This window comes from Vulpes vulpes, chromosome 16 (assembly GCF_048418805.1).
Source record: "Vulpes vulpes isolate BD-2025 chromosome 16, VulVul3, whole genome shotgun sequence".
NCBI lineage: Eukaryota > Metazoa > Chordata > Mammalia > Carnivora > Canidae > Vulpes > Vulpes vulpes.
Window position 1 is genome coordinate 63,663,256 of NC_132795.1, and position 23,712 is coordinate 63,686,967.

The window sequence follows — 23,712 nt, forward strand, 5'->3', positions numbered from 1 at the left end:
GCCACAGGCAAAAAGGTAAGAAAGGCAGAGACCTGGTTTGGGAGTAAAACAGACTATGGCTATCCAGTTAGGAGAGAGCCATTAGCACAGTGAAGGACAAGAAACAGATTATCACACCAGGGACCTCCCCCCGCCAACCCCCCCACCCCCCGAATAGGAATCCCCGTAATACTTAGCTTTGAAATCAAGAGGGGGCCGAGGAATTTAAAAATCAGGGAGATCTGGCTCTGAGACCCCAGAAGGCATAAACAAAGCACAAGAGATATATATAGAAGCAGCAGTTTGAAAAACATCTGGGGCATACAGGGGGAAGAGTTCTTAACTTAGAGTGTGTCCCAGAGAGGCAGGGATAACAGAGAATTCCCTCCAGGAACAAAGGAGCTGGCAGGGACTATTTCCCTCCAACGATCCCAGCATAAACACACAACCACCTACAGGAAATAGAGTGGTATTACATTCACTCCTTAACTTGCTTACATTAACCATTCCCCACCCCTCTCCTCCCCGGGGGGACTTATCCTTTCCAATTACACTTCCCTGAGTCTCAGCCCTGTAGGTACCTGCCCCAGAATATCAGCGCAAAACCTGCCCACACCACATTCCCCAACCCCTGCATTTTGCTCAGTTCAGGAGTCATGGCAGCAGATCTCATTTCATAAACAGACCAACATGCACTTTGCTAAAACACACCCACCCCAGCAGGGAACAAACACTGCCCACAACAGGCAAAAAAAAAAAAAAAAACCTCTGTAAATGATTGAAAAAAAAAAAAAAGTTGCCAAAACACAACAGCAGAGTACATCCAACATGCAAAGGAGACACTCCCCGAGGTGCCAGGTCCTGAGAAACAGGACTTTGTGGTGCAGGCATTACATCCTCCTCCTCTAAGGCCATTACCTTCAAGAGTGGGAGACGTAGCTGACTTTCCTAACACAAAGAAACAGACACGGGATCCCTGGGTGGCGCAGCGGTTTAACGCCTGCCTTTGGCCCAGGGCGCGATCCTGGAGACCCAGGATCGAATCCCACGTCGGGCTCCCGGTGCATGGAGCCTGCTTCTCCCTCTGCCTATGTCTCTGCTTCTCTCTCTCTATCATAAATAAATAAAAATTTTAAAAAAAACTCTTAAAAAAAAACAAAGAAACAGACACAAAGAGTTAAACAAAATAAGGAGAGAAATATGACCCAATGAAAGAACAGGAGAAAAAATAAAAAAATCACATCAAGAAAACTAAGCCAAAAAAAAAAAGAAAAAAGAAAGAAACCTAAGCCAAAAGTATATAATATGCCTAATAGAGAATTTAAAGTAATATTCATATGGATACTCCCTCGTCTTGAAAAAGTAAAAGACATCAAAAAGACTCTTAACAAAAGGACACACATACACACACACAAGAGCAATCAGGAATAAAAGATATATGAAATTAAAAACACACTTGATGGAATAAATAGCACGCTGGAAGAAGCAATCAAGCTGAGCAAGTGAAAAGAAAAAACTTCTGCAAATTGAGAATAAACTTAGGAAACTCAGTTACTCTACCAAGCATAACAACATTCACATTATAGGGATCCCAGAAGAACAGAAAAAAAAGGCAGTAAATTTGTTTGAAGAAATAAAAGCTGAAAACTTCCCTAATCTGGGGAAGGAAGCAGATACCCCGATTGAGGAAGCACAGAAATCTCCCAACAAAACCAACCCAATAATATCTACACCAAGACACATAGTAATTAAAATGGCAAGAAGTCGTAACAAAGAAACTCTTTAAAGTATCAAGAAAAAGAAGATAGTTACATACAAGGGAAACTCCATAAAGCAATCAATAGATTTTTTTCAGGACAAACATTACAGGACAGGAAAGAGTGGCATGATATATTCAAAATGCTGAAAGGGAAAAATCTGCAGGCAGAAGCACTGTATCCAGCTAGACTATCATTCAGAATAGAGATAAAGAGTTTCTGAGATAAAAACTAAAGTTCATGACCACCTAACCAGTCCTACAAGAAATTAATTCAAGGGAACTATTTGAGTGGAAAGAAAAGACTGTAAGTATGAAAAGAAGGTATCAAAAAAGTAGTTTTTTATACTTAAAAATAAGAATACCTGTAAAAATCAGTCAAGGAACTCACAAAATAAAAGGATGTTAACAAATGACACTGTATACTTAAAACATGGGGGGCATGTGGAAGGAGAAGAATGGATTCAAACATAAACATTACCTTCACACAGAGTGATAAATGCAGATGATGTTATATAACTAATGGTAACTATAAATCAAAAACCAGTACTAGATATTCAAAGAATAAAAATAAACCAAAATATATCACTAAAGCCAGCAAATAATGAAAGACATCAAGAAAGGATCAGAGCAAATCTACAAGAAAAACAACGAAACATGTAACAAAATGGCAATACCTATCAATAATTACTGTGAATGTAAATGGACTAACTACTCCAATCAAAAGACATAGGGTGACAGACTAAATTAAAAACACCAAGAACCATCTATATACCACCTACAAGAGACTCATTTCAGACCTAAAGACACTGCAGATTCAAAGTGAGGGGAAAAAGAAACATTTGTCATGCAAATGGTTTCAAAAGAAAGCTGGAGTGGCAATAACTACATTAGACAAAAGAGACTTTATTTTTTTTCTTTTTAAGATTTTATTTTATTTATTCATGAGAGACACAGAGCGAGAGAGAGGCAGAGACACAGGCAGAGGGAAAAGCAGGCTCCATGCAGGGAGCCCGAGGTGGGACTCGATCCCAGGTCTCCAGGATCATGCCCTGGGCTGAAGGTGGCATTAAACTACTGAGCCACTGGGGCTGCCCACAAAACAGACTTTAAAGCAAAGACTAACAAATGACCAAAAAAGGACATTATATAATGGTAAAGGACACAATCCAACCAGAAGATATAACAGTTTTAGGTAATTATGCACTCAATATAGGATCACTCAAATACACAAAACACTTAATAACAAACATAAAGGAACTAATCAATAGTAATATAGTAATAGTAGGGACTTTAACACTCCACTTGAATTGATGGACAAATAATCCAAACAGAAAACCAACAAGGAAACAGTGGCTTTGAATGACACAGTGGAACACATAGGTTCAGCAAATATATTCAGAACATTCCATCCTAAAACAGCAGAATACACATTCTTTCCAAGTGCACATGGAACATTCTCCAGAACAGATCACATACTAGGCCACAAATCTCATCAAATTCAAAAAAATCAAAGTTATACCATGCATCTTTTCTGACCACAACATGATTACAAAAAGTCAACTCCAAGAAAAAATCTGAAAAAAATACAAATACACGGAAGGTGAATAACAAGTACTACAAAACAATGAATAAATCAACCAAGAAATCAAAGAAGAAAACAAAAAGTACATGGAAACAAATGAAAATGAAAACATAACATCTGGGATCCCTGGGTGGCTCAGAGGTTTGGTGCTTGCCTTCAGCCCAGAGCGTGGATCTGGAGTCCTGGGATCAAGTCCCACATCCGGCTCCCTGCATGGAGGCTGCTTCTCCCTCTGCACCTCTCATAAAATAAAATCTTAAAAAAAAAAAAAAAAATCCAAAAATCTTGAGGATGTAGCAAAAGTTCTAAGAGGGAAGTTTATAGAAATACAGGTGTACCTCAAGAAACAAAAAAATCTGCAATGTAACCTTATATCTAAAGGACCTAGAAAAATAAAGCCCAAAACAAGCAAAAGAAAATAATGAAGATTAGAACAGAAATGTTAAAGAAACTAAAAAACAAAAAAACACAATAGAACAGATCAATGAAACCAAGATGTGATTCTTTTAAATTATCAAAACTAGGCGCCTGGGGGGCTCGGTGGTTGAGCATCTGCCTTTGGCTCAGGGTGTGATCCCGCAGTCCCAAGATCAAGTCCCACATCGGGCTCCCTGGATGGAGCCTGCTTCTCTCTCTGCCTCTGCTTCTCTCTGTGTCTCTCTCATGAATAAATAAATAAAATCTTAAAAAAAAAAAAACTGCTGTCTACCAAAAAATTCATTTAAAAAAAGGGAGGGGGGAGAAAGGACTCAAACAAAATCACAAGTGAAAGAGGAGAAACAACAAACACCACCACAGAAATATAAACAATTTTAACAATATTGTGAAAAATTGCCTGCCAACAAAATGAGCATCTAAAAGAAATGGATAGGGGATGCCTGGGTGGCTCAGTGGTTGAGCACCTGCCTTTGGCCTAGGGCGTGATCCTGGAGTCCCGGGATCAAGTCCCACATCAGGTTTCCTGCATGGAGCCTGCTTCTCTCTCTGCCTGTGTCTCTGCTTCTCTCTCTCTATCATGAATAAATAAATAAAATCTTTAAAAAGTAAAGAAAAGAAATGGATAAACTCCTAGAAACATATAACCTACCTAAACTGAAGCAGGAAGAAATAGAAAATATGAAGAGACTAATTACCAGCAATGAAACTGAATCAGTAATCAAAAAACTCCCAACAAACAAACAAAAGTACATGACCAGATGGCTTCACAGGAGAATTCTACCAAACATTCAAAGAAGAGCTAATACCTATTCTTCTCCAACTATTGCAAGAAGTAGAAGAAGAAAATAAACTTCCAAATTCAAATTCATTCTAAGAGGCCAGCATTACCCTGATAGTTAAAGTAGATAAAGACACCACTGAAGGAAGAGAACTACTGGGGATCCCGGGGTAGTCAGTTCAGAGTGGTTTAGCGCCTGCCTTCAGCCCAGGGCATAATCCTGGAGTCCCAGGATCAAGTCCCACATTGGGCTTCCTGCATGGAGCCTGCTTATCCATCGGCCTGTGTCTCTGCTTCTCTCTCACTCTCTGTGGGCTCTTATGAATAAATAAATAAAATCTTTAGGAAAAAAAAAGAGAACTACAGGTCACTGTCTCTGACGAACATACAAGCAAAAATCTTCAACAAAATACTAGCAAACTGAATCCAACACATTAAAAAAAAATCATTCACCACAATCAAGTTGGATTTATTACTAGGATGCAAGAGTGGCTCAATACTTAAAAATCAATGTGATAGACCACATCAATAAGAAAGAATAAAAACCATACAATCATTTCAATAGATAAAGCATTTGACAAAGTACAATACCTATTCATGATAAAAACCCTCAACAAAGAGGTTTAAAAGAGAACCTATCTCAACATAATAAAGGCCTTACCTGAAAAACCCCCAGTCAACATCATTATCAATGGGGGAAAATTAAGCACTTTTCCCCTAAGGTCAGGAACAAGACAAGGATGTCCATTCTAACCACTGTTATTCAATGCAGTCCTGGAAATCTTAATTACAGAAATAAGACAACAAAAAGAAATGAAAGGCATCCAAATCGGTAAAGAAGTAAACTTTCACTATCAGCAGATGATGTGATACCATGTATTATAGACTCCACTAAAAAGCTACTAGAACTGAGGGATGCCTGGGTGGCTCAGCAGTTGAATGTCTGCCTTTGGCTCAGGTCATGATCCCACAGTCTCAGAATCGAGTCCTACATGGGGCTCCCCACAGGGAGCCTGCTTCTCCTTCCACCCATGTCTCTACCCCTCTCTGTTTCTCATGAATAAATAAATAAAATTGTAAAAAATAAAAATAAAAATAAAATAGCTTCCTTTCGGCCGGAACCGCCATCTTCCAGTAATTCGCCAAAATGACCAACACAAAGGGAAAGAAGAGAGGTACCCGCTATATGTTCTCTAGGCCTTTTAGAAAACATGGAGTTGTTCCTTTGGCCACATACATGCAAATCTATAAGAAAGGTGATATTGTGGACATCAAGGGAATGGGCACTGTTCAAAAAGGAATTCCCCACAAATGTTACCATGGCAAAACTGGAAGGGTCTACAATATTACTCAGCATGCTGTTGGCATTGTTGTAAACAAACAAGTTAAGGGCAAGATTCTTGCCAAGAGAATTAATGTCCTCATTGAGCATATTAAACACTCAAGGAGCTGAGATAGCTTCCTGAAGCGTGTGAAGGAAAATGATCAGAAAAAGAAGGAAGCCAGAGAGAAAGGTACTTGGGTCCAACTGAAGTGCCAGCCTGCCCCACCCAGAGAAGCACACTTTGTGAGGACCAGTGGAAAGGAGCCTGAACTGCTGGAACCCATTTCCTATGAATTCATGGCATGATAACTGTAAAGAAAATAAAAGACCTCAGGATTGTTAAAAAAAAAAAAAAAAAAAAAAAAATACTGGAACAGATAGATAAATGAATTCATACTAAAGTCAAGAAAACAAAATCAATATGCAGAGAAATCTGCATTTCTATAAACTAATATATATGAAACAGCAAAAATAAAAATTAAGAAAACAATCCCATTTCCAACTGCACCAAAAATATCTAGGGATAAATTTAAAGAGATGAAAATTAAAACAATGATGAAAGAAATTACAGACAACAGGAAAAAAAAGACAGCTCACAGACTGGAAGAACAAATATTGTTAAAATGTTAACACCACCCAAAGCTACCTACACATTTAATGCAATCTCTATCAAGATACCAACAGCATCTTTCACAAAGGCCAGAACAAACAATCCTAAAATTTGTATGCATCCACAAAAGACCTTGAATAGCCAAAACAATCTTGGAAAAGACCAGAAAAAAACTAAAGGCATAAACAACTCCAGACTTCAAATTATATTACAGTGTAGTAATCAAAAGCTTAGTACTGGGATCCCTGGGTGGCGCAGCGGTTTGGCGCCTGCCTTTGGCCCAGGGCACGATCCTGGAGACCCGGGATCGAATCCCACGTCGGGCTCCCGGTGCATGGAGCCTGCTTCTCCCTCTGCCTGTGTCTCTGCCTCTCTCTCTCTCTCTCTCTCTCTCTGTGTGACTATCATAAATAAAAAAAAAAAAAAAAAAAAAAAAAGCTTAGTACTAAGGACGCCTGGGTGGCTCAACGGTTTAGTGCGCCTGCTTTTGGCCCAGGGCGTGATCCTGGAGTCCCGGGATCGAGTCCCACATCGGGCTCCCTGCATGGAGCCTGCTTCTCCCTCTGCCTATGTCGCTGCCTTTCTCTCTCTCTGTGTGTCTCTCATGAATAAATAAATGAATTTTTTAAAAAAAATAAAAAAGTACTAGCACAAAGACACATAGATCAACAGAAGGGAATAGAAAACCCAAATATAGTTAATCTCCAATGAAGGAGGAAAGAATACGCAGGGGGAAAAAGATGGTCTCTTCAACAAATGGTGCTGGGAAACCCAAATAGCTACATGCAAAAGAAGGAAACTGGACCACTTCCTTACATGATACATAAAAATAAATTCAAAATGGATCAAGAAACTAAATGTGAAATCCGAAACCATAAAAAATCCTAGAAGAGAACACAGGAAGTAATTTCTCTGACACTGGCCATAGCAACCTTTTCCTAGACGGATCTCCTGAGAAAAGAGAAATAAAAGCAAAAATAAACGACTGGGACTATAACAATATAAAAAGCTTCTGCAGTGAAGGAAACAATCAAAAAACTAAAAGGTAACCTACTGAATAGAAGAGATTTGCAAATGACATATCCAAAATACAGAAAACCTTCATGACACCCCCCCCAAAAAAATAATACAATTTTTAAAAAGACAGAGGGGTGCCTGGGTGCTCAGTCAGTTAACCATTAGCCTTCAGCTCAAGATATCATCCCAGGGTCCTGGGATTGGGCTCTGCATTGGGCTTCCCACTCCCCAGGGAGCCTGCTTCTCTCTCTCCCTCTGTCCCCCCCCCCCCACACTTGTGTACACATCTGCATACACTATCGAATGAATAAAACCTTAAAAAAAAAAAAAGGAAAAAAACAAAAATACTAATTCAAGGGGACACCCACATCCCTATATTTATTGCCGCATTATTTACAAAAGGTAAATTATGGAAGCTGCCCAAGTGTCTATTGATAGTTAAATAGATAAAGGTGCGGCATATACTTATAAAATGGAGTATTACTAAGCCATAAAAAAGAATGAAATCTTGCCATTTGCAACAACGTGGATGGAGCTAAAGAATATAATGTGTAGGGATCCCTGGGTGGCGCAGCGGTTTGGCGCCTGCCTTTGGCCCAGGGCGCGATCCTGGAGACCCGGGATCGAATCCCACGTCAGGCTCCCGGTGCATGGAGCCTGCTTCTCCCTCCGCCTGTGTCTCTGCCTCTCTCTCTCTCTCTCTCTCTCTCTGTGACTATCATAAATAAATTAAAAAAAAATTAAAAAAAAAAAAAAAGAATATAATGTGTAGGACAGCCCAGGTGGCTCAGGGGTTTAGCACCGTCTTCAGCCCAGGGTGTGATCCTGGAGACCCAGGATCGAGTCCCGCATTGGGCTCCTTGCGTGGAGCCTGCCTCTCCCTCTGCCTGTGTCTCTGCCTCCTCTCACTCTGTGTCTCTCATGAATTAAGTAAATAAAATCTAAAAAAACAAAAAGAAAAAATATATAATGTGTAGTGAAATAAGTCAGAGACAAATATACCATATGATTTCACTCATGTGGAATTTAGGAAAACAAAACAAATGAGCAACGGAAAAAAAGAGAGACAGACTTAACTACGGAGAACAAACTGATGGTTACCAGAGGGGAAGTGGGAGAGGGGATAGCTGAAATAGGTGATGGGGATTTTTTTTTTTTTTTTTGGTGATGGGGATTAAAGACATATAGTTATCATGATGAGCAGTGTATAATCACTGTACTGTACACCTGCAACTAATATAACACTGTGCTAACAATAATGGAATTAAAATTTTAAAAAAACGTTTAAAGCATTAAAATGGCAAATTTTGTTACATGTATTTTACAATTTAAAACATCGACTGCGGATTTCTCCCAAAGCTGTTGCCCGGGACATGGCGGCTCCTGGCCCTGTGACTCCGGGGGCACCCTTTGAACCATCACAGCCCCCAGTCATTGAGGGCTTTAGCCCCAGTATCTGTAGCACTCCAGAAAGCTTCAAGGAAAAATTCCTTCGGAAGACCCGCGAGAACCCAATGGTACCCATAGGCTGCCTGGGCACAGCGGCCGCCCTAACCTACGGCCTCTACTGCTTCCACCAGGGTCAGAGCCACCGCTCGCAGCTTATGATGCGCACCCGGATCACTGCCCAGGGCTTCACGGTCACAGCCATCTTGCTGAGTCTGGCTCCATCTGCGATGAAGTCTCGATCCTGAGTTCGAGACCACCTGGCCTTGAAAGTCACGCAGAGATCACTCCCAGCCCCAAGAGCAACCACTGGTCCTGCCACATGACCTATTCCCCGGTCTCTCCCTGACAAGCCCCTGTTTCAGCGGGGGAGGAAGTGGCCAATTCTGTAACTGACAGGTTTTTCCAAGAATCTCAGATTCGGTTGAGTTTGGGTGTTGCATACTATAATTGTGCCCCTACTTTCTTCACTTCCTACTTAATAAACTAAAATCAACTGTGTAACATACTCAATGGGTGAACTATATGGCATGTGAACTGTATCTCAATTAAGCTGTATAAAATACACTCTCATGTCAAAATTGTGATTTTGAAATTGATTTGAAATTACTGAATTATCAGAAAATTATTCCAAGGGACCTTAGTATGACAGTATTCAGTATACATCCTTAAAGGATATATTGTTTTTTTAAGAGTTTAGTCATTTTTTTTTTAAGATTTTATTTATTTATTCATGAGAGAGAGAGAGAGAGAGAAAGGCAGAGACACAGAGAGAGGCAGAGGGAGAAGCAGGCTCCATGCAGGGAGCCCAATGTGGGACTCGATCCTGGGACTCTTCGATCACACCCTGAGCTGACAGCAGATGCTCAACTGCTGAGCCACCCAGGCATCCCTTTACAGGATATATTTTAAAAGTAAAGAACTATAGGGGTTAACTATAGTCAGTTAAGCTTCCAACTCCTGATTTCAGCTCAGGTCATGATCTTATGGTTATGGGATCAAGTCCCACATCACACTCTACAACTCGTATGGAGTCCGCTTCAAACTCTCTAATAAATAAATAAAATTTTTTTAATAACTATAAAAGAACCATAAGCAATCAATCTTCATTCAGGACTAACAAACACCGAGAAAAACAGGGGGACTAGAACTGTAATCATAAATACTTTTAGAAAGCAAAGAAGGAACACAGCAGAATTGAGGTACAGAGCCTCCCTCCTCTTCCTCAAATTCATAAATTTAAGAGATATGAAGTAGTTTATGACAATAATAATGTACAACAGGCAAGATGGCATTAAAATGAACAGTTTTCTTCCTCCTTTTAAAAAATAAATTCCTGGGCAGCCCAGGTGGCTCAGTGGTTTAGCGCTGCCTTCAGCCCAGGGCATGATCCTGGAGACCCAGAATTGAGTCCCACGTCAGGTTCTCTGCATGGAGCCTGCTTCTCCCTCTGCCTGTATCTCTGCCTCTCTCTCTCTGTGTCTCTCACGGATAAATAAACTCTTTAAAAATTTATTTATTTATTTATTTATTTATTTATTTATTTATTTATTTATTATTCCCACAAGTTACAATGTTAACACATAATAGAAAAACCAACTCCACAGCCTATTTTGCTTCCAAATATCTCATTAAGATAGCTGAACAGCAATTATTAAAGAATAATATATAGAAGCACAAAATTGGAAAATTTAACAGTCTTGTCTCCATTCTGCTCATTTTATAAAAGAACTTAAGTCTGAGGGGGTTAAATGCCTTAAGGATACACAGGTAGAAAGGAAAGGAGCCAATGTTATCCATAATTCAGTCAGTCCATGATTCAGTCACTTTTTTCCATGACACTTTATGCCATTGTAAACAAATACTTAAATTCATCTAAACTCCTATCAAAACTGATGTGGGGCTGAAAATAGGAACATTCAGATCTGGAGAGATGCCACATTAACCCTCATCTTGCACAGCCAATTGACTCACTATCTCCCCATCTCCGCAAGTCCCCAACACCCCCTGCAAAAAATATAAGCAAATGGATATTTTCTCTGTATAAACCAATGAGCTCCAAACTTATGGAGTCCTGATAAGGGATGAGGGCAGAGGTCATAGACACAGATAAGCAAAGTCTAGATACTGAGTGGTGAGTTCCCCAATCACCTTCCCCTGGAAGAGAAGGTTAAAAATAGAACAAAAAGAAGACACAAGCAAGAGAGAAAGATAGGGAGGATCAAACCAGAATCCACTTCCAGGTGTTTTGAAGGGGGGGCAGGGGGGAGGGTGTGTGTGCACTAGGGATGGGGAAGAAATGCTCAAAGGAGTAACACAAGGTCCCAGAACTGAAAGAAATGAGTTTTTGAAGGGAAATTTCCAGAAAACCTACAAGCTATCAATAACAAGAATCACATCAGATTTCTAACAATACAAATGATGAGAAAATGGGGATGCCTGGGTGGCTCAGCAGTTGAGCATCTGCCTTTGGCTCAGGGTATGATCCCGGAGTCCTGGGATAGAGTCCCAACATCGGGCTCCCTGCATGGAGCCTGCTTCTCCCTCTATGTCTCTACCTCTCTCTGTGTGTATAAAATCTTTTTTAAAAAAATGATCAGAAAATGAAGCAATACTTCCAAAATTGAGGAAAAAATTATTTCAAACCTAGAATCTGATAACCAACTATAAACTTTAGGTGAAGACTTTTTCAGGCACATCATGTTAAAAAAAAAAAAATTCCATCCATTCCTTCTTAAACAAACTGGAGATTGTGCTACACCAAAACAAAGGAAAAAAGAGTACACTGAGTTACAAGAAACCAAGGGTCTAAAACAGGAAAGAAGTAAAGGTAATTCTCAAGATGATGATAAAGCCAAGTCCCAGAGCTAGAACTGTTAGCAAAGAGAAGAAGCCAGCCCAGACTGCGGGAGTAAGACAAGAACGCTCCAGAACAAAGACTTTTTAAAAAATTTTAAGCTGAAATTGGTGGACTATGTGTCTTCTTTGATCACACTTGAGAATTAAACTGAGTTTGGGTAAAGAATTAGTAATACATCACAGATAACTAAACCAAAAAAATAAAGCAACTATTAACTCCAAAGAAGAATAAAACTACACAAAAAAGGTGGCTCAAATGCATAAATATGTACCTTATCATAATTACATGAACAAACTATTCATTTAACTAAAAATCACAACAGACCTTGAAGAATGAGAGGGAAAAGATCTATAAAAAAAATAAAAATAAGAAAAATAAAAATAAAGAGAGGGAAATAATCTGTGGACAGATATCTGGGGGAGAGAGTGGAAAGCCCATAGGAAGTGTCTAAAATGTGGAAAAGGAAACAGAGAAATAAAAGTATATGTTATGCCATTCAGAAGTCTATAGTATAGATGTAAATGGTAGAACAATCAACCAAGAGCTGCCAAGTTGCCTCTGATCAGTAGGTAAAAGGGGTATTATGGACTGGGAAGCCAACTCAACAGAAATCTAGGAAAACTAAATAGAAGCCAATTAGGGAAAGAAAAATTAAAGAACACAAGTAATATCTTCAATAATGGCAAAAGCAGGCTTGAATAGAAAATAACAAAACAAAAGAGACAAATGAAAGCATAATGGAAGCCTGGGAAGGTAAGACTGTGGACCCATCACAGCATTCCAGAACTTGGGACATCCCAGAAAGCATCTCCAGTTCAACACTGTGGATATCTACCAAGCTGGGAGCCAAGTAAATACTAATCTTTCTACTCTTAACAGTCACTCTGCTTCCTACACCATCTGCCGGATTCCAAGTTATACAAAGTACTGTTTTGTCCTTTCACTTAGACCTAAGATTATAAAATATCATCACCTGTTACAAAGTTACTCACTTGCTAATGAAATCCCCAAGTTCTACAGTAAATGATTTCTCAGGTTTGAAGAAAAACATCTGATTAAATAATACTCTTTAAATGTAAAACAAGGGTAGCCATAATAATCAGTCCTTAAATTTTTTACTCCACCCCTCTTTATTTGATGGAAAAAGCTAGGTAGTTCAAAGAACATTCTAAATTCTGTCCTCAAACATAAGATCTTAATCTTTTGGAAGCCACTAAAAATCTCATAAAAGCTCTAAATATGCTTTTTTAAAAAAAAGGTTTATTAATTCAGCGGTCCAGAAACCTTAATTAAGTTCTGTTTTAGACTCTGGCACCACGTTTGTGTTTAAAGCCAGCTGCTTAAAATTACCATCTCAAAATAAAATAAAATAAAATAGCCATCTCTATGTAGGTACCTATTCCTCTCTTCTGGTGGAACAGGTTATAACCAAATCTGTTATAAAAGAAACTAAATCAGACCCACTACCGAAATCCTACAGAGACATATGCCTAATGTATGGTTAGAGATACAATTATGCAGCTATTAGGGCAGCCCGGGTGGCTCAGTGGTTTAGAGCCGCCTTCAGCCCAGGGCGTGATCCTGGAGACCCGGGATGGAGTCCCACATCGGGCTCCTGCGTGGAGCCTGCTTCTCCCTCTGCCTGTGTCTCTGCCTCTCTCTGTGTGTCTCCCATGAATAAATAAATAAAATCTTTTTTTAAAAAATGCAGCTATTACAATCACATCCATCTCTCAGTTTAATTTCCTCACCTATCTTTATTCTCATAGGCCCTTCTGTAAGAGACCCCCAAGGACTGTTCTGACATCAGTGTTTAGCGCGTACCATGCTCCAGGCGCTGCCCTAAATGTTTAACACCGGCCATCCTGGGCACTCCTACCAATACCAGTACCCAACTCACTCGCCTCTGACCGCAGAGCTTATAGGAGGCAGTGCTGGGATTCAACTCCCAGCAAACTAACTCAAGATCCGGGGCACACCACTCACCCATTAGCCTTGTTCCTCACCCTCCACATCCAATCACTAATGAACCCACAACATATACATTATCTTCAGAGGAAAAAATACGCTGAACGTGTTGTCAAAAGGTTAAAAATGTTAAGCCGTAGTAACAATGGCCTGTAAGAAATTCAGAATTCCCTAGACTGCGTTTGTGAAAACTAAGGGCAAATAAAAGAAGCGTGCGAGGAGCGCTGGCAGGGGGAGCGGAGTGTGAAGAGCGGGGGCAGAGTCCCCAGGGGCGCGCCGTGACAGACGCTCAGAGTGGGGCCCCCACGTCCCCCGGCGTCGTGTGCGCGCTCCGCCGGGAGGGGCCCGCGCGGACCCCGAGCTGCGTCAGCCCCGCGGGGTTCCGCCGCCCTCCAAGGCCAGGCAGGGCCTCCTGCCGCAGCGGCCACAGCCGGCAAACCACCACAGCCCCGCCGCCGCCGATGGCCGGCTCCCCAGCCCAGGAGGAGGCCGCGCGGCCGCAGCCCAGGAGCCCCGCCGGGATGGGCCCCCGAGCGGGGAGCGTCAGGAGCAGGCCAGGAGGAAGGGGAAGAGCCGACGCCAACGGCAGCCCGCCGCGCCCCCCCTCCACCCCCGAGCTCGCGAGCGCCACGCCGCCCACCGGAACGCGGGAGCCGGCCGGCGCCTCAGCGCGCCAGGGAGCGGCGGCCGCCGGGAGCCATGACGCCGGCGCTGCGCGGGGCCGGGGCAGGGCGGGGGCCGCCCGGCTCTCCAGGACCCACTCACCTCTCGGGGCGACGGGACGGAACCCTGCACCGAGGCGATGTACCGCTCCACGTCGGCCTTGCTGCGCCGCATCGCGCCAACGACCGGACTCCCAGGGCGCGGGAGGCCAGAGCCGAGGCCCACCGCGGTCGCCGTCTCCAGGAGCGAAGCGCCTGAAAGCCCGTGACGCAGCGCCGTCGCCGGCCGAAGAGCGGCCCGGCCAGCGTGCGTGTTGCGTCAGCACTGTGCGCCCGCCGACGTCGGCGTCGCTCGCGCGGCTCACAGCGCTCCGGCAAGCCCGCCCGAGGCTCGGCGCGGTCCTGCGGGGCGCGGGGCGCGTTCCGGCTGCGGGAGCGGCGGCGGGAAGCCTGAGCGCTGCTGAACGTAAGGCCGTCGGCGGGGCGGTGTGTTACCGGATGGCTCCTCAGAAGTTGGCGCCGCTTCTTCTTAATGTTCATAACGTAGGGCAGCCCTGGTGGCGCAGCGGTTTAGCGCCGCCTGCAGCCCGGGGCGTGATCCTGGAGGCCCTGGATCGAGTCCCACGTCGGGCTCCCTGCATGGAGCCTGCTTCTCGCTCTCCGACTCTGCCTGTGTCTCTGCCTCTCTCTGTGTCTATGAATAAATAAATAAAATCTTCAAAAAAATTTTAATAACGTGATGCTGTGAAAGGGAAAAGCAGTCGGGTTGCTTTGGCGAGCGTGTCAAAGGGAAGCCCCTTCCTGGACGCTGGTGGTGACACGTGCCCTCGGGCCCCTGTGAACACCGAGCGTCCCTGTTAAAGCTCGTGTGTATTAGAAGAGCGTGTTCTAGGAGGAAAGTAAAAGTGTGTCATTAAAGGGAGGCCACAAATACTGCTTTTGGACGACTATAATTGTATAATTTGAAGAGCCCCCCCCCCCATTTATATATATTAGAGAACAGTAGGTAGCAAAATGTTTACAGTAATCATCTCAACGTGAGTCGTCTGTATTTTCCAAATATTTAAAAATACTGCCCCCAACCCCGACCCCCAGACTGCTTTTATTGAATGGCTTTCTCAGAACAGGAATACATCAGCTTAATATAAAGGGACCAAACATTCTGACAATTTAGAAACAAGATCAAGTTAGTGATAAGCCTCAACTTATATACAGGTATGGAAAATAACTGGTTTGTTTTATTTTTAAAGATTTTATTTATTCATTCATGAGAGACAGAGAGAGGCAGAGACACAGGCAGAGGGAGAAGCAGGCTCCATGCAGGGAGCCCGATGTGGGACTCGATCCTGGGACTCAGGGACCCAGGGACAATGGCAGGTGCTTAACCGCTGAGCCACCCAGGTGTCCCCAAATGGTTTGAATTCAAATTGTATTTCAACAATATGGAATACATTTACAATTAACAGTATTTTGTTTTGACTAATTTGTCTGATTTATGAAATTACAGTTTGATTCAAAAAGGAGGCTTTCGTTTCTTTGTATTTTTGTAGATACATCTTCCACACCTTTCTTTATAAGAAAAACACTGCTGTTTTATAATCATTGTGTTCCTGAGAGCACTTTTTTTTTTTTTTAAGATTTTATTTATCTGGGCAGCCCAGGTGGCTCAGCGGTTTAGCGCTGCCTTCAGCCCAGGCCCTGCTGCCCTACGTTGCTAGAATAGATATATAAAAATATATTTTATTTATCTATTCATGAGAGACAGAGAGGGACAGAGACATAGGCAGAGGGAAAAGCAGGCGCCCTGTAGGGAGCCAGATGCAGAACCAATTCCAGGACCCTGGGATCATGACCTGAGCCAAAGGCAGACAGTCACCACTGAACCACCTAGGTGCTCCTGTTTGTTTTATTTTTCATTTCTTTGTTTACTCTTTTCTGCCTTCTTTTTAGTTATTTGAATATTTTGAATAATAATATCATTTTAATTTGTCTATTTTCTTTGAATAAATCTCCTTGCATAGTTGTTGTTTGTTTTTTTTAATGTTGGCTCTAGGAATTACAATATACTTATTTACAGATGACTTAAATTGAATACCACATCATTTCAAGTAGACTGTAGAAATCTAAAGACCATAGAGATATCTTTGCCTTCCTCTCTTCATGTTATAGATGACTCAGAGTACATTTACATACATTGTAAACTGCACTGAACAATCTTAAATTTTTTTCTTTCAATCATCAAGTGTATTTTAAAGAATAATAAAGGTAGATCCACTAGACAGCAATCACCAAGGGAATAGAAGACTTTAACACACTATAAACAAATTTGATCTAAAAGACATCTAAAGAAAACTCCAACAACAGCACACTGCATGTTAAATCTTAAGTGCACATAAAACATTCTCACATAGACCATATGCCAGGGCATAAATGAAAACTCAATACATTTAAAAGAATTGAAATCATACAAAATATGTTTTCCCACAACAATGGAGTGAAGGCAGAGATCAACTGCAGAAAGAAATCTTAGAAATCCACAAATATATGCATATTAACATACTTTTTTTTTTTTACTTTTTTTTTTACTTTTTGTTTTCAAGTAGTCTCCATGCCCAGCATGGCAACAAAGGGCTTAAACTCATCACTCTGAGATCAAGAGTCAGATCCTCAACCAACTGAGCCAACCAGGTGCTCCTAAACAGCATACTTCTAAATTATCAGTGAGTCAAAAAAGAAATCACAAGGGAAATTTTTAAAAATACCTTGAGGGATGCCTGTGTGGCTCAGCGGTTGGGTATCTGCCTTCTTCTCAGGGAGGGATCCACCAAGTCCCACATCGGGCTCCCTGCATAGAGTCTGCTCCTCCTCTCTGCCTATGTCTCTGCCACTCTCTCTCTGTCTCATGAATGAATAAATAAAATATTTTTAAATTTTTAAAAATAAGTTAAAAATACCTTGAGATGAATGAAAATAAAGATACAACATACCAAAACTCATGGGGTGCAGTTAAAGTAGTACTTAGAGGGAAATTTATAGCTGAAAAGTCCTATATTTAAAAAGAATGATCTCAAATGAATAGCCTAAACCTTAACACATAGAAAAAGTAGGGACACCTTGGTGGCTCAGTTGGTTAGGTGTCCAATCTTGATATCAGCTTGGGTCTTGATCTCAGGGTCATAAGTTCAGGCCCCGCTTTGGGCTCCCTGCTGGCCATGGAACCTACTTGAAGGGGAAAAAAAGGACATAGAAAAAGAAGAATAAACTAAGCATAAAGCAAGTAGAAGGGAGGAAATAACAAAGATTAGAGCTGAAATTGGTGAAATAGACTAGAAAAATAGTAGAAAAAAATCCAATGAAAAAAATGGGTAGAAAACTTAGATATTTCTTCAAAAATGATATGCAAATGGCCAACAATCATATGAAAAGATGCCAAATGTCACTAATCATTAGAGAAATGAAAATCAAAATCACAATAAGATCATTTTATACATGGTTAGGATGGCTACTTGGTTAGATTAACCAAGTAAAATAGGCTAAAATTATGAAAATCGGGAATGAAAGAAGGGATATTCATACTGACTTACAGAAAGAAAAAGGATTGTAAGGGAATACTCTGAACAATCATATGCTTGTGAATTAGATAATTCAGATGAAGTGGATAAATTCATAGACACAGACTACCAAGATGAGTCAAGAAGAAATAGAAAATGTGACCAGACCTATACAAGAGATTGAGTTGGTAATTAAAACACCAACAATAACAGCAAAGGCCCAGGGATGCCTGGGTGGCTCAGTCATTTGAGCTACTGATTCTTGGTTTTGGCTTGAGTCATGATCTCAGGGTCCTGGTATCAAGCCCTGCTTGGGGCTCTGTGATCAACATGGGGTTGGCTTGGGATTCTCTCTCTCCCTGTCCCGCTGTCCCTCCCCCTATTCTCTCTCTCAAATAGATGTATAGATAAAATCTTTAAAAACATAATAAAAAATAAGGGGTAGCTAGGTGGCTTATCTGCTAAGTGTCTGCCTTTGGTTCAGGTAGTGATCTTCAGGTCCTGGGATCAAGCTCCACCCCAGGCTTGCTGCTCAGCGGGGAGTCTGCTTCTCCCTCTTCCTCTGCCCCCCCCTCATTCATGCTCTCTCTCAAACAGATAAATAAAATTCTTAACAATAATAATAATAAACACCCTATAATGAAAGCCCAGGACCAAATGGCTTCATTGGTGAATTCTACTAAATTTTTATTTATTCTTTTTTTAAAGATTTTATTTATTTATTCATGACAGACACACAGAGAGAGAGAGAGAGAGAGAGAGAGAGAGAGAGAGAGAGAGAGGCAGAGACACAGGGAGAGGGAGAAGCAGGCTCCATGCAGGGAGCCTGACATGGGACTCGATCCCGGGTCTCCAGGATCACACCCTGGGCTGAAGGTGGTGCGAAACTGCTGGGCCACCGGAGGCTGCCCTCTACTAAATTTTTAAAGAAGAATCAATGCCAATCCCTCTTAAACTCTTCAAAAAATTAGAAGAGAATGGAACACTTTCTAATGTAATCCATGACAAAAGTATTACTATAATTCCAAAGTCAGAAAAAGACAACAAAACTACAGACCAATATCCTTTATGAATAAACGAGTAAAAATCCTCAACAAAATTTAAGCAAACTGAGTCCAGCAGCTTGTAAAATGGGTTACACTAAGTGGGACTTAACCCAGGAATGTGAAGTTGGTTCATATACAAAAACCAATCACTGTATTACAACATAGTAGCAGAATTAAATGACAAAACCACATGATCATCTCAACAGGTTCAGAAAAAAAGCATTTAATAAGCCCCAATTCCTTTTATTATAGAAATAATCAGCAAAGTAGGAACAGAAGGGAATTTCCTCACTTAGGAGAGGGTATCTACAAAAACCGCACAGTTGACATCATATTTAATGGCAAAAGATAAAAAGGTTTCCTTCCCTCTAAGATCAGGAGCAAGACAAAGATGTCCTCTTTCACTGTTTCTGTTTAACATTGTACTGGAGGGTCTCGCCAGGACAGTTATGGGTAAAAAAAAAGGCGTCTATATAGGAATGGAAGACATAAAAATATCTCTTCCACAAATGACATAACCTTATATATAGAAAACTCTTAGTTCTCAAAAAAAAAAAAAAAAAACCCACTAGGGCTAATAAACAAGTTCAACAAGGTTGTTGCATGATACAAGGTCAATTAAAAATCAGTCGTCTTCTGTAAAATAGCAATGAACAATTGAAATTAAGAGAACAATTCCATTTAGAATAGCATCATAAAAATAAAATACTTATGAATAAATTTAACCAAAGAAATGTAAGATTTGTAGATTGAAAAGTACACATTTTCTGAAGGAATTAAAGGAGAGCCAAATAAATGGAAAGATATTCCATGTTCATGAATTGGATGAAAGCATGTGTCTGCACAAAAACTTGCATACAAATATTTGCAGCAGGAACACCTGGGTGGCTCAGTGGTTGAGCATCTGCCTTCAGCTCAGGTCATGATCCTGGGGTCCTGGGATCAAGTCCCACATCAGGCTCCACGGAGGGAGCTTACTTCTCCCTCTGTGGTTGTCTCTGCCCCTCTCTCTGCGTTTCTCATGAATAAATAAAGTCTCAAAAAAAAAAAAAAAAAAGACAGCAGCACGATTCCTAACAGGCAAAGGTGGAAACAGCTCAAATGTCCATTAACTGTAAATTTATAAACAAAATGTGTTATACCCATATAACAATATTATCTCATTCAAAAGGAGTGAGAAAAAAAAAAGGAGTGAAGAACTGATATATGCTTCAGTGTGGATAAACATTGACAACATTATGCTAATTAAAAGAGACCAGTCACTAAGACAACATATTATATAATTCAATTTATATGAAATATCCAGAGCATGCAAATTCATAAACACGGAAGTCGGCTAGTGGTTGCTAAGGGATGAGAGAGGGTTTGGAGAGGGAATGCTAACATGAATGGAATGGAATGGAATGGTCCTATAATTAATCCTGGGGATGGCTGATTAATCTTGTGAATACACTAAAGAGAGAGAGAGAGATAGGAGAGAGAGAGAATCACTGAATTAAGTTAAATGCTCGGGAGAGTGTAGATATTTTTGTTGAGGCAGACAATCCACCCTGGTGCAGCGATTAGGTCCAAACCACAAATTCCAGCTCCTTTTCTGTAATCTGCAGTTCCAAAGTCAGTGGGGTTCCCAGACTGTGGACGGGCTCCTCAAGCTCTGGCCCCCTCGTGTGCCACCTAGTGGCCGGGTGGGGGCCCTGGGTGGGGACCGGCTAGCTGTGTGGTCTGGTGTGTTGAGCAGGATGGGTCTGTTCAGGGGCAGCTCAGGAAGGAGCCCTGGAATTCAGAACCACCTCTGGGGTTCTCGACTTTTATTTCCTGAAGGGTCTGGTTTTGAGTCTTCTGATCAGAAAGCTGAGGCTTGACCTACTAGGCCACGCACGTCTGCCTCTGGGACCAGGCAGAGGGGGGCAGAGCTGGAACAAAAGTAACACAGTTTTCACTCTCTTGGTGTCACCTCTTGGGAGCCGAGCTGCACCAGGTGGAGTTTCTCCCCTTCGAGCTCTGGTTCCTGGGTGCCCAGGGCTGAGGGATCCTCAGAGGGTGCTGGAAAGCTCCCCTCCCTGTTGCTGGGTCCCCCAACCCAGGTCAGCCGTCACCACCGTTGGCAGATCTTTCCAGATTCCCTAGAATGAGTGGGTATCTCCTGGGTGCAGTCTTCGAATCCTACTCCCATTTCTAAGGTGGGTTCTAGCTGCGCTGTCCTCGGAGGCATCTCGTTGGCCCCAGTCCAGGTGAGCCTTCCACAGCTGGACATTTAGGGCTGCTTCACTGTCTTCCAGCACAGGGACTGACAGGAGTTTACCTTCAATAAATGTATCTTGCATTGGTCTACTTGGGGTTTGCCCACTCCCCACTTCTGACTGGCATCCTCGTATTGGGCATAGGAAAGTCATCAAGCTCATGACAATCGTGTATGAACTTAGCAGGCAACAAGCAAGGCCCCAGGGGAGTTTTCCGAGTAGCATATGAATGTTCCTGCATGGATTTTAATAACCTTTGGTCTTTTTAAGGCTTTTGTTTCCTCATTTTTGCCTTTCTGCTGGTAGAAGTTGCTAGAAAGCTTGGTTCTGGATAGTTTAGGACTTATCACACAGTTAGATGGCCCTGGCTGCCCCCTGAAGGAATCTATGATTTTATTTTTAATTTTTTAAAGATTTTATTTATTTATTCATGAGAGACAGAGAGGCAGAGACACAGGCAGAGGGAAAAGCAGGCTCCCTGGGGATCCCTGGGTGGCTCAGTGGTTTAGTGCTTGCCTTTGGCCCAGAGCGCGATCCTGGAGTCCCGGGATCGAGTCCCACGTCGGGCTCCCAGCATGGAGCCTGCTTCTCCTTCCTCCTGTGTCTCTGCCTCTCTCTCTCTTTGTGTCTACTATGAATAAATAAATAAAATCTTAAAAAAAAAAAAAAAGCAGGCTCCCTGTGGGGAGGCCAATCTGGGACTTGATCCTAGGACCCTGAGGATCATGACCTGAGCCCGAGGCAGATGCTCAACTCCAGCCCACCCAGGAGGGAAATAACCATGAAAAGTTTTCAAAAAGAGAGTAACGTTTAAATATGGTATCTCCTGTTTAAATGTGGGGTTTGGGAGGATTCACTGGAAAGCAATATGAATAATTTTCAAAATGTTGATACGTTGACTCCAATGTAATCCCTCTTCCAGGGTTTAACATGGTGCTAAAGGTATGTGGCAAACCAATATCCTTCTAGTAAGCTGCTCCTTTTATGCTTGTCTCTAATATTTTGTGGACTGAGATATTCTTCTCGGGCTATATAAACACAACATAGATTTCTAGGGAATATGAGTCCAGTCGCTGCCAGTACAATTTTAAATTTAAGAAGCCATTTAGCCTATGTACCAATTAGTGACAGTCATCAGGTAGGAAATCTCCTACTTGATCTTGTGGCACCAAAAATTGTAATATGACAGTAGGATTAGAAAGTAAAAAAGGAAATCCCAAGGTTTTAGAAGTCAGAAGAAATCACACTTTTTTCTTTCAAAACACTGAGGTCTCCGCAGTGGAGAAGTTGAGTCAGGTGAGGCACATGAGGCCCCCAGAGCTAGTGCACTTACCCAGTCCCCTGTTGGCTGGATTCCAGAAGATGAGGGGGTGAATCTGAGGCATGGAACTCGTGATCCACCCAGGACAGTCAAGATTTGGGCAATCACAGTACAGTGTAGGGAGCGGAGCACACCTGGAACAGGGCTTTACTTTTAATTCTGCTAAGTTAGAATTTTGGGGGCTTTATACAAGAGCTGCTTTAAAAAGGTCACCACTGGGGCACCTGGGTGGCTTAGCGGTTGAGCAGCTGCCTTCGGCCTAGGGCATGATCCTGGAGACCTGGGATCGAGTCCCATGTCGGGCTCCCTGCATGGAGCCTGCTTCTCCCTCTGCCTGTGTCTCTGCCTCTCTCTCTCTCTGTGTGTCTCTCATGAATAAATAAATAAAATCTTTATAAAATAAAAATAAATAAAAAGCTCACTGCTGCTCCGAGGATGGAGGAAAATTTGCCAACAACAACAAAAAGATGTAAGCAATACTGCAGATGCATTAACAAAACACGTTAAAAAAATAACGTTACCATTTCCATTACTGTAGTATAGTATTAATTCTGGCAAACTGGAAAACACTACCTGAATTGAATAAAGTCCTCCTTCTTCCCTGCCAGAAAACCCCAAACCATCTCATTCATTCATTCATTCATTCATTCATTCATTCATTCATATCTATCTATCTATCTAATCTATCTAAGAGGTTGTGAGCAGGGGAAAGGGCAGAGGGGGAAGCAGGCCCCCGCTGAGCAGGGAGCCTGAGGCAGGGCTCGATCCAAGGACCCCAGGATCATGACCTGAGCTGAAGGCAGATGCTTCACCGACTGAGCTACCCAGGCGCCCAACAACCATTTTAATAACATCTTCTAAAGATTGATTTATTTATTTTAGAGAGCGACACAGAGCGAGCGAGTGAGTGCCCGGGCGCCCCCCTGCCCCGCCATCACACCCCTCGCTGAAGATCCAGCACCTTTTGGAGCCTTCGGTCCCCCGCGCGAGGGGTGCTCCGCTGCCGGGACCTGCAGACCCGGTGCCCAGGCTCGCCACATCCCGCATCTCTCCTCCTGGGGCTGGAGGAGCGCAAAGGGGAGGAGTCCGAGGCTCTGAGCATCGCAGGGACCCAGAATCTGTCCAAGCAGG

The 23,712-nt window shown here is 42.2% G+C and overlaps 1 protein-coding gene and 2 pseudogenes across 6 annotated transcripts in view; 2 read left to right on the plus strand and 1 right to left on the minus strand.

Moving 5' to 3' along the window:
* Positions 1-14,954, minus strand: part of LOC112929024 (E3 SUMO-protein ligase RanBP2) — a 93,497-nt gene extending 78,543 nt beyond the window's left edge. For 2 of the 6 annotated variants that reach the window (XM_072741883.1, XM_026010900.2), the window contains exon 1: positions 14,527-14,954. In XM_072741883.1, coding sequence (XP_072597984.1) covers positions 14,527-14,598 — 72 coding nt within the window. In that variant the 5' untranslated portion in view covers positions 14,599-14,954. The remainder of the gene's footprint in view (positions 1-14,526) is intronic. The other 4 variants (XM_026010899.2, XM_072741884.1, XM_072741886.1 and 1 more) reach the window with 4 other exon arrangements.
* On the plus strand, positions 5,647-6,197 carry LOC112929025 (large ribosomal subunit protein eL21-like; annotated as a pseudogene).
* LOC112929026 (HIG1 domain family member 2A pseudogene) lies at positions 8,851-9,196 on the plus strand (annotated as a pseudogene).
* Positions 14,955-23,712: the final 8,758 nt, after the last annotated feature.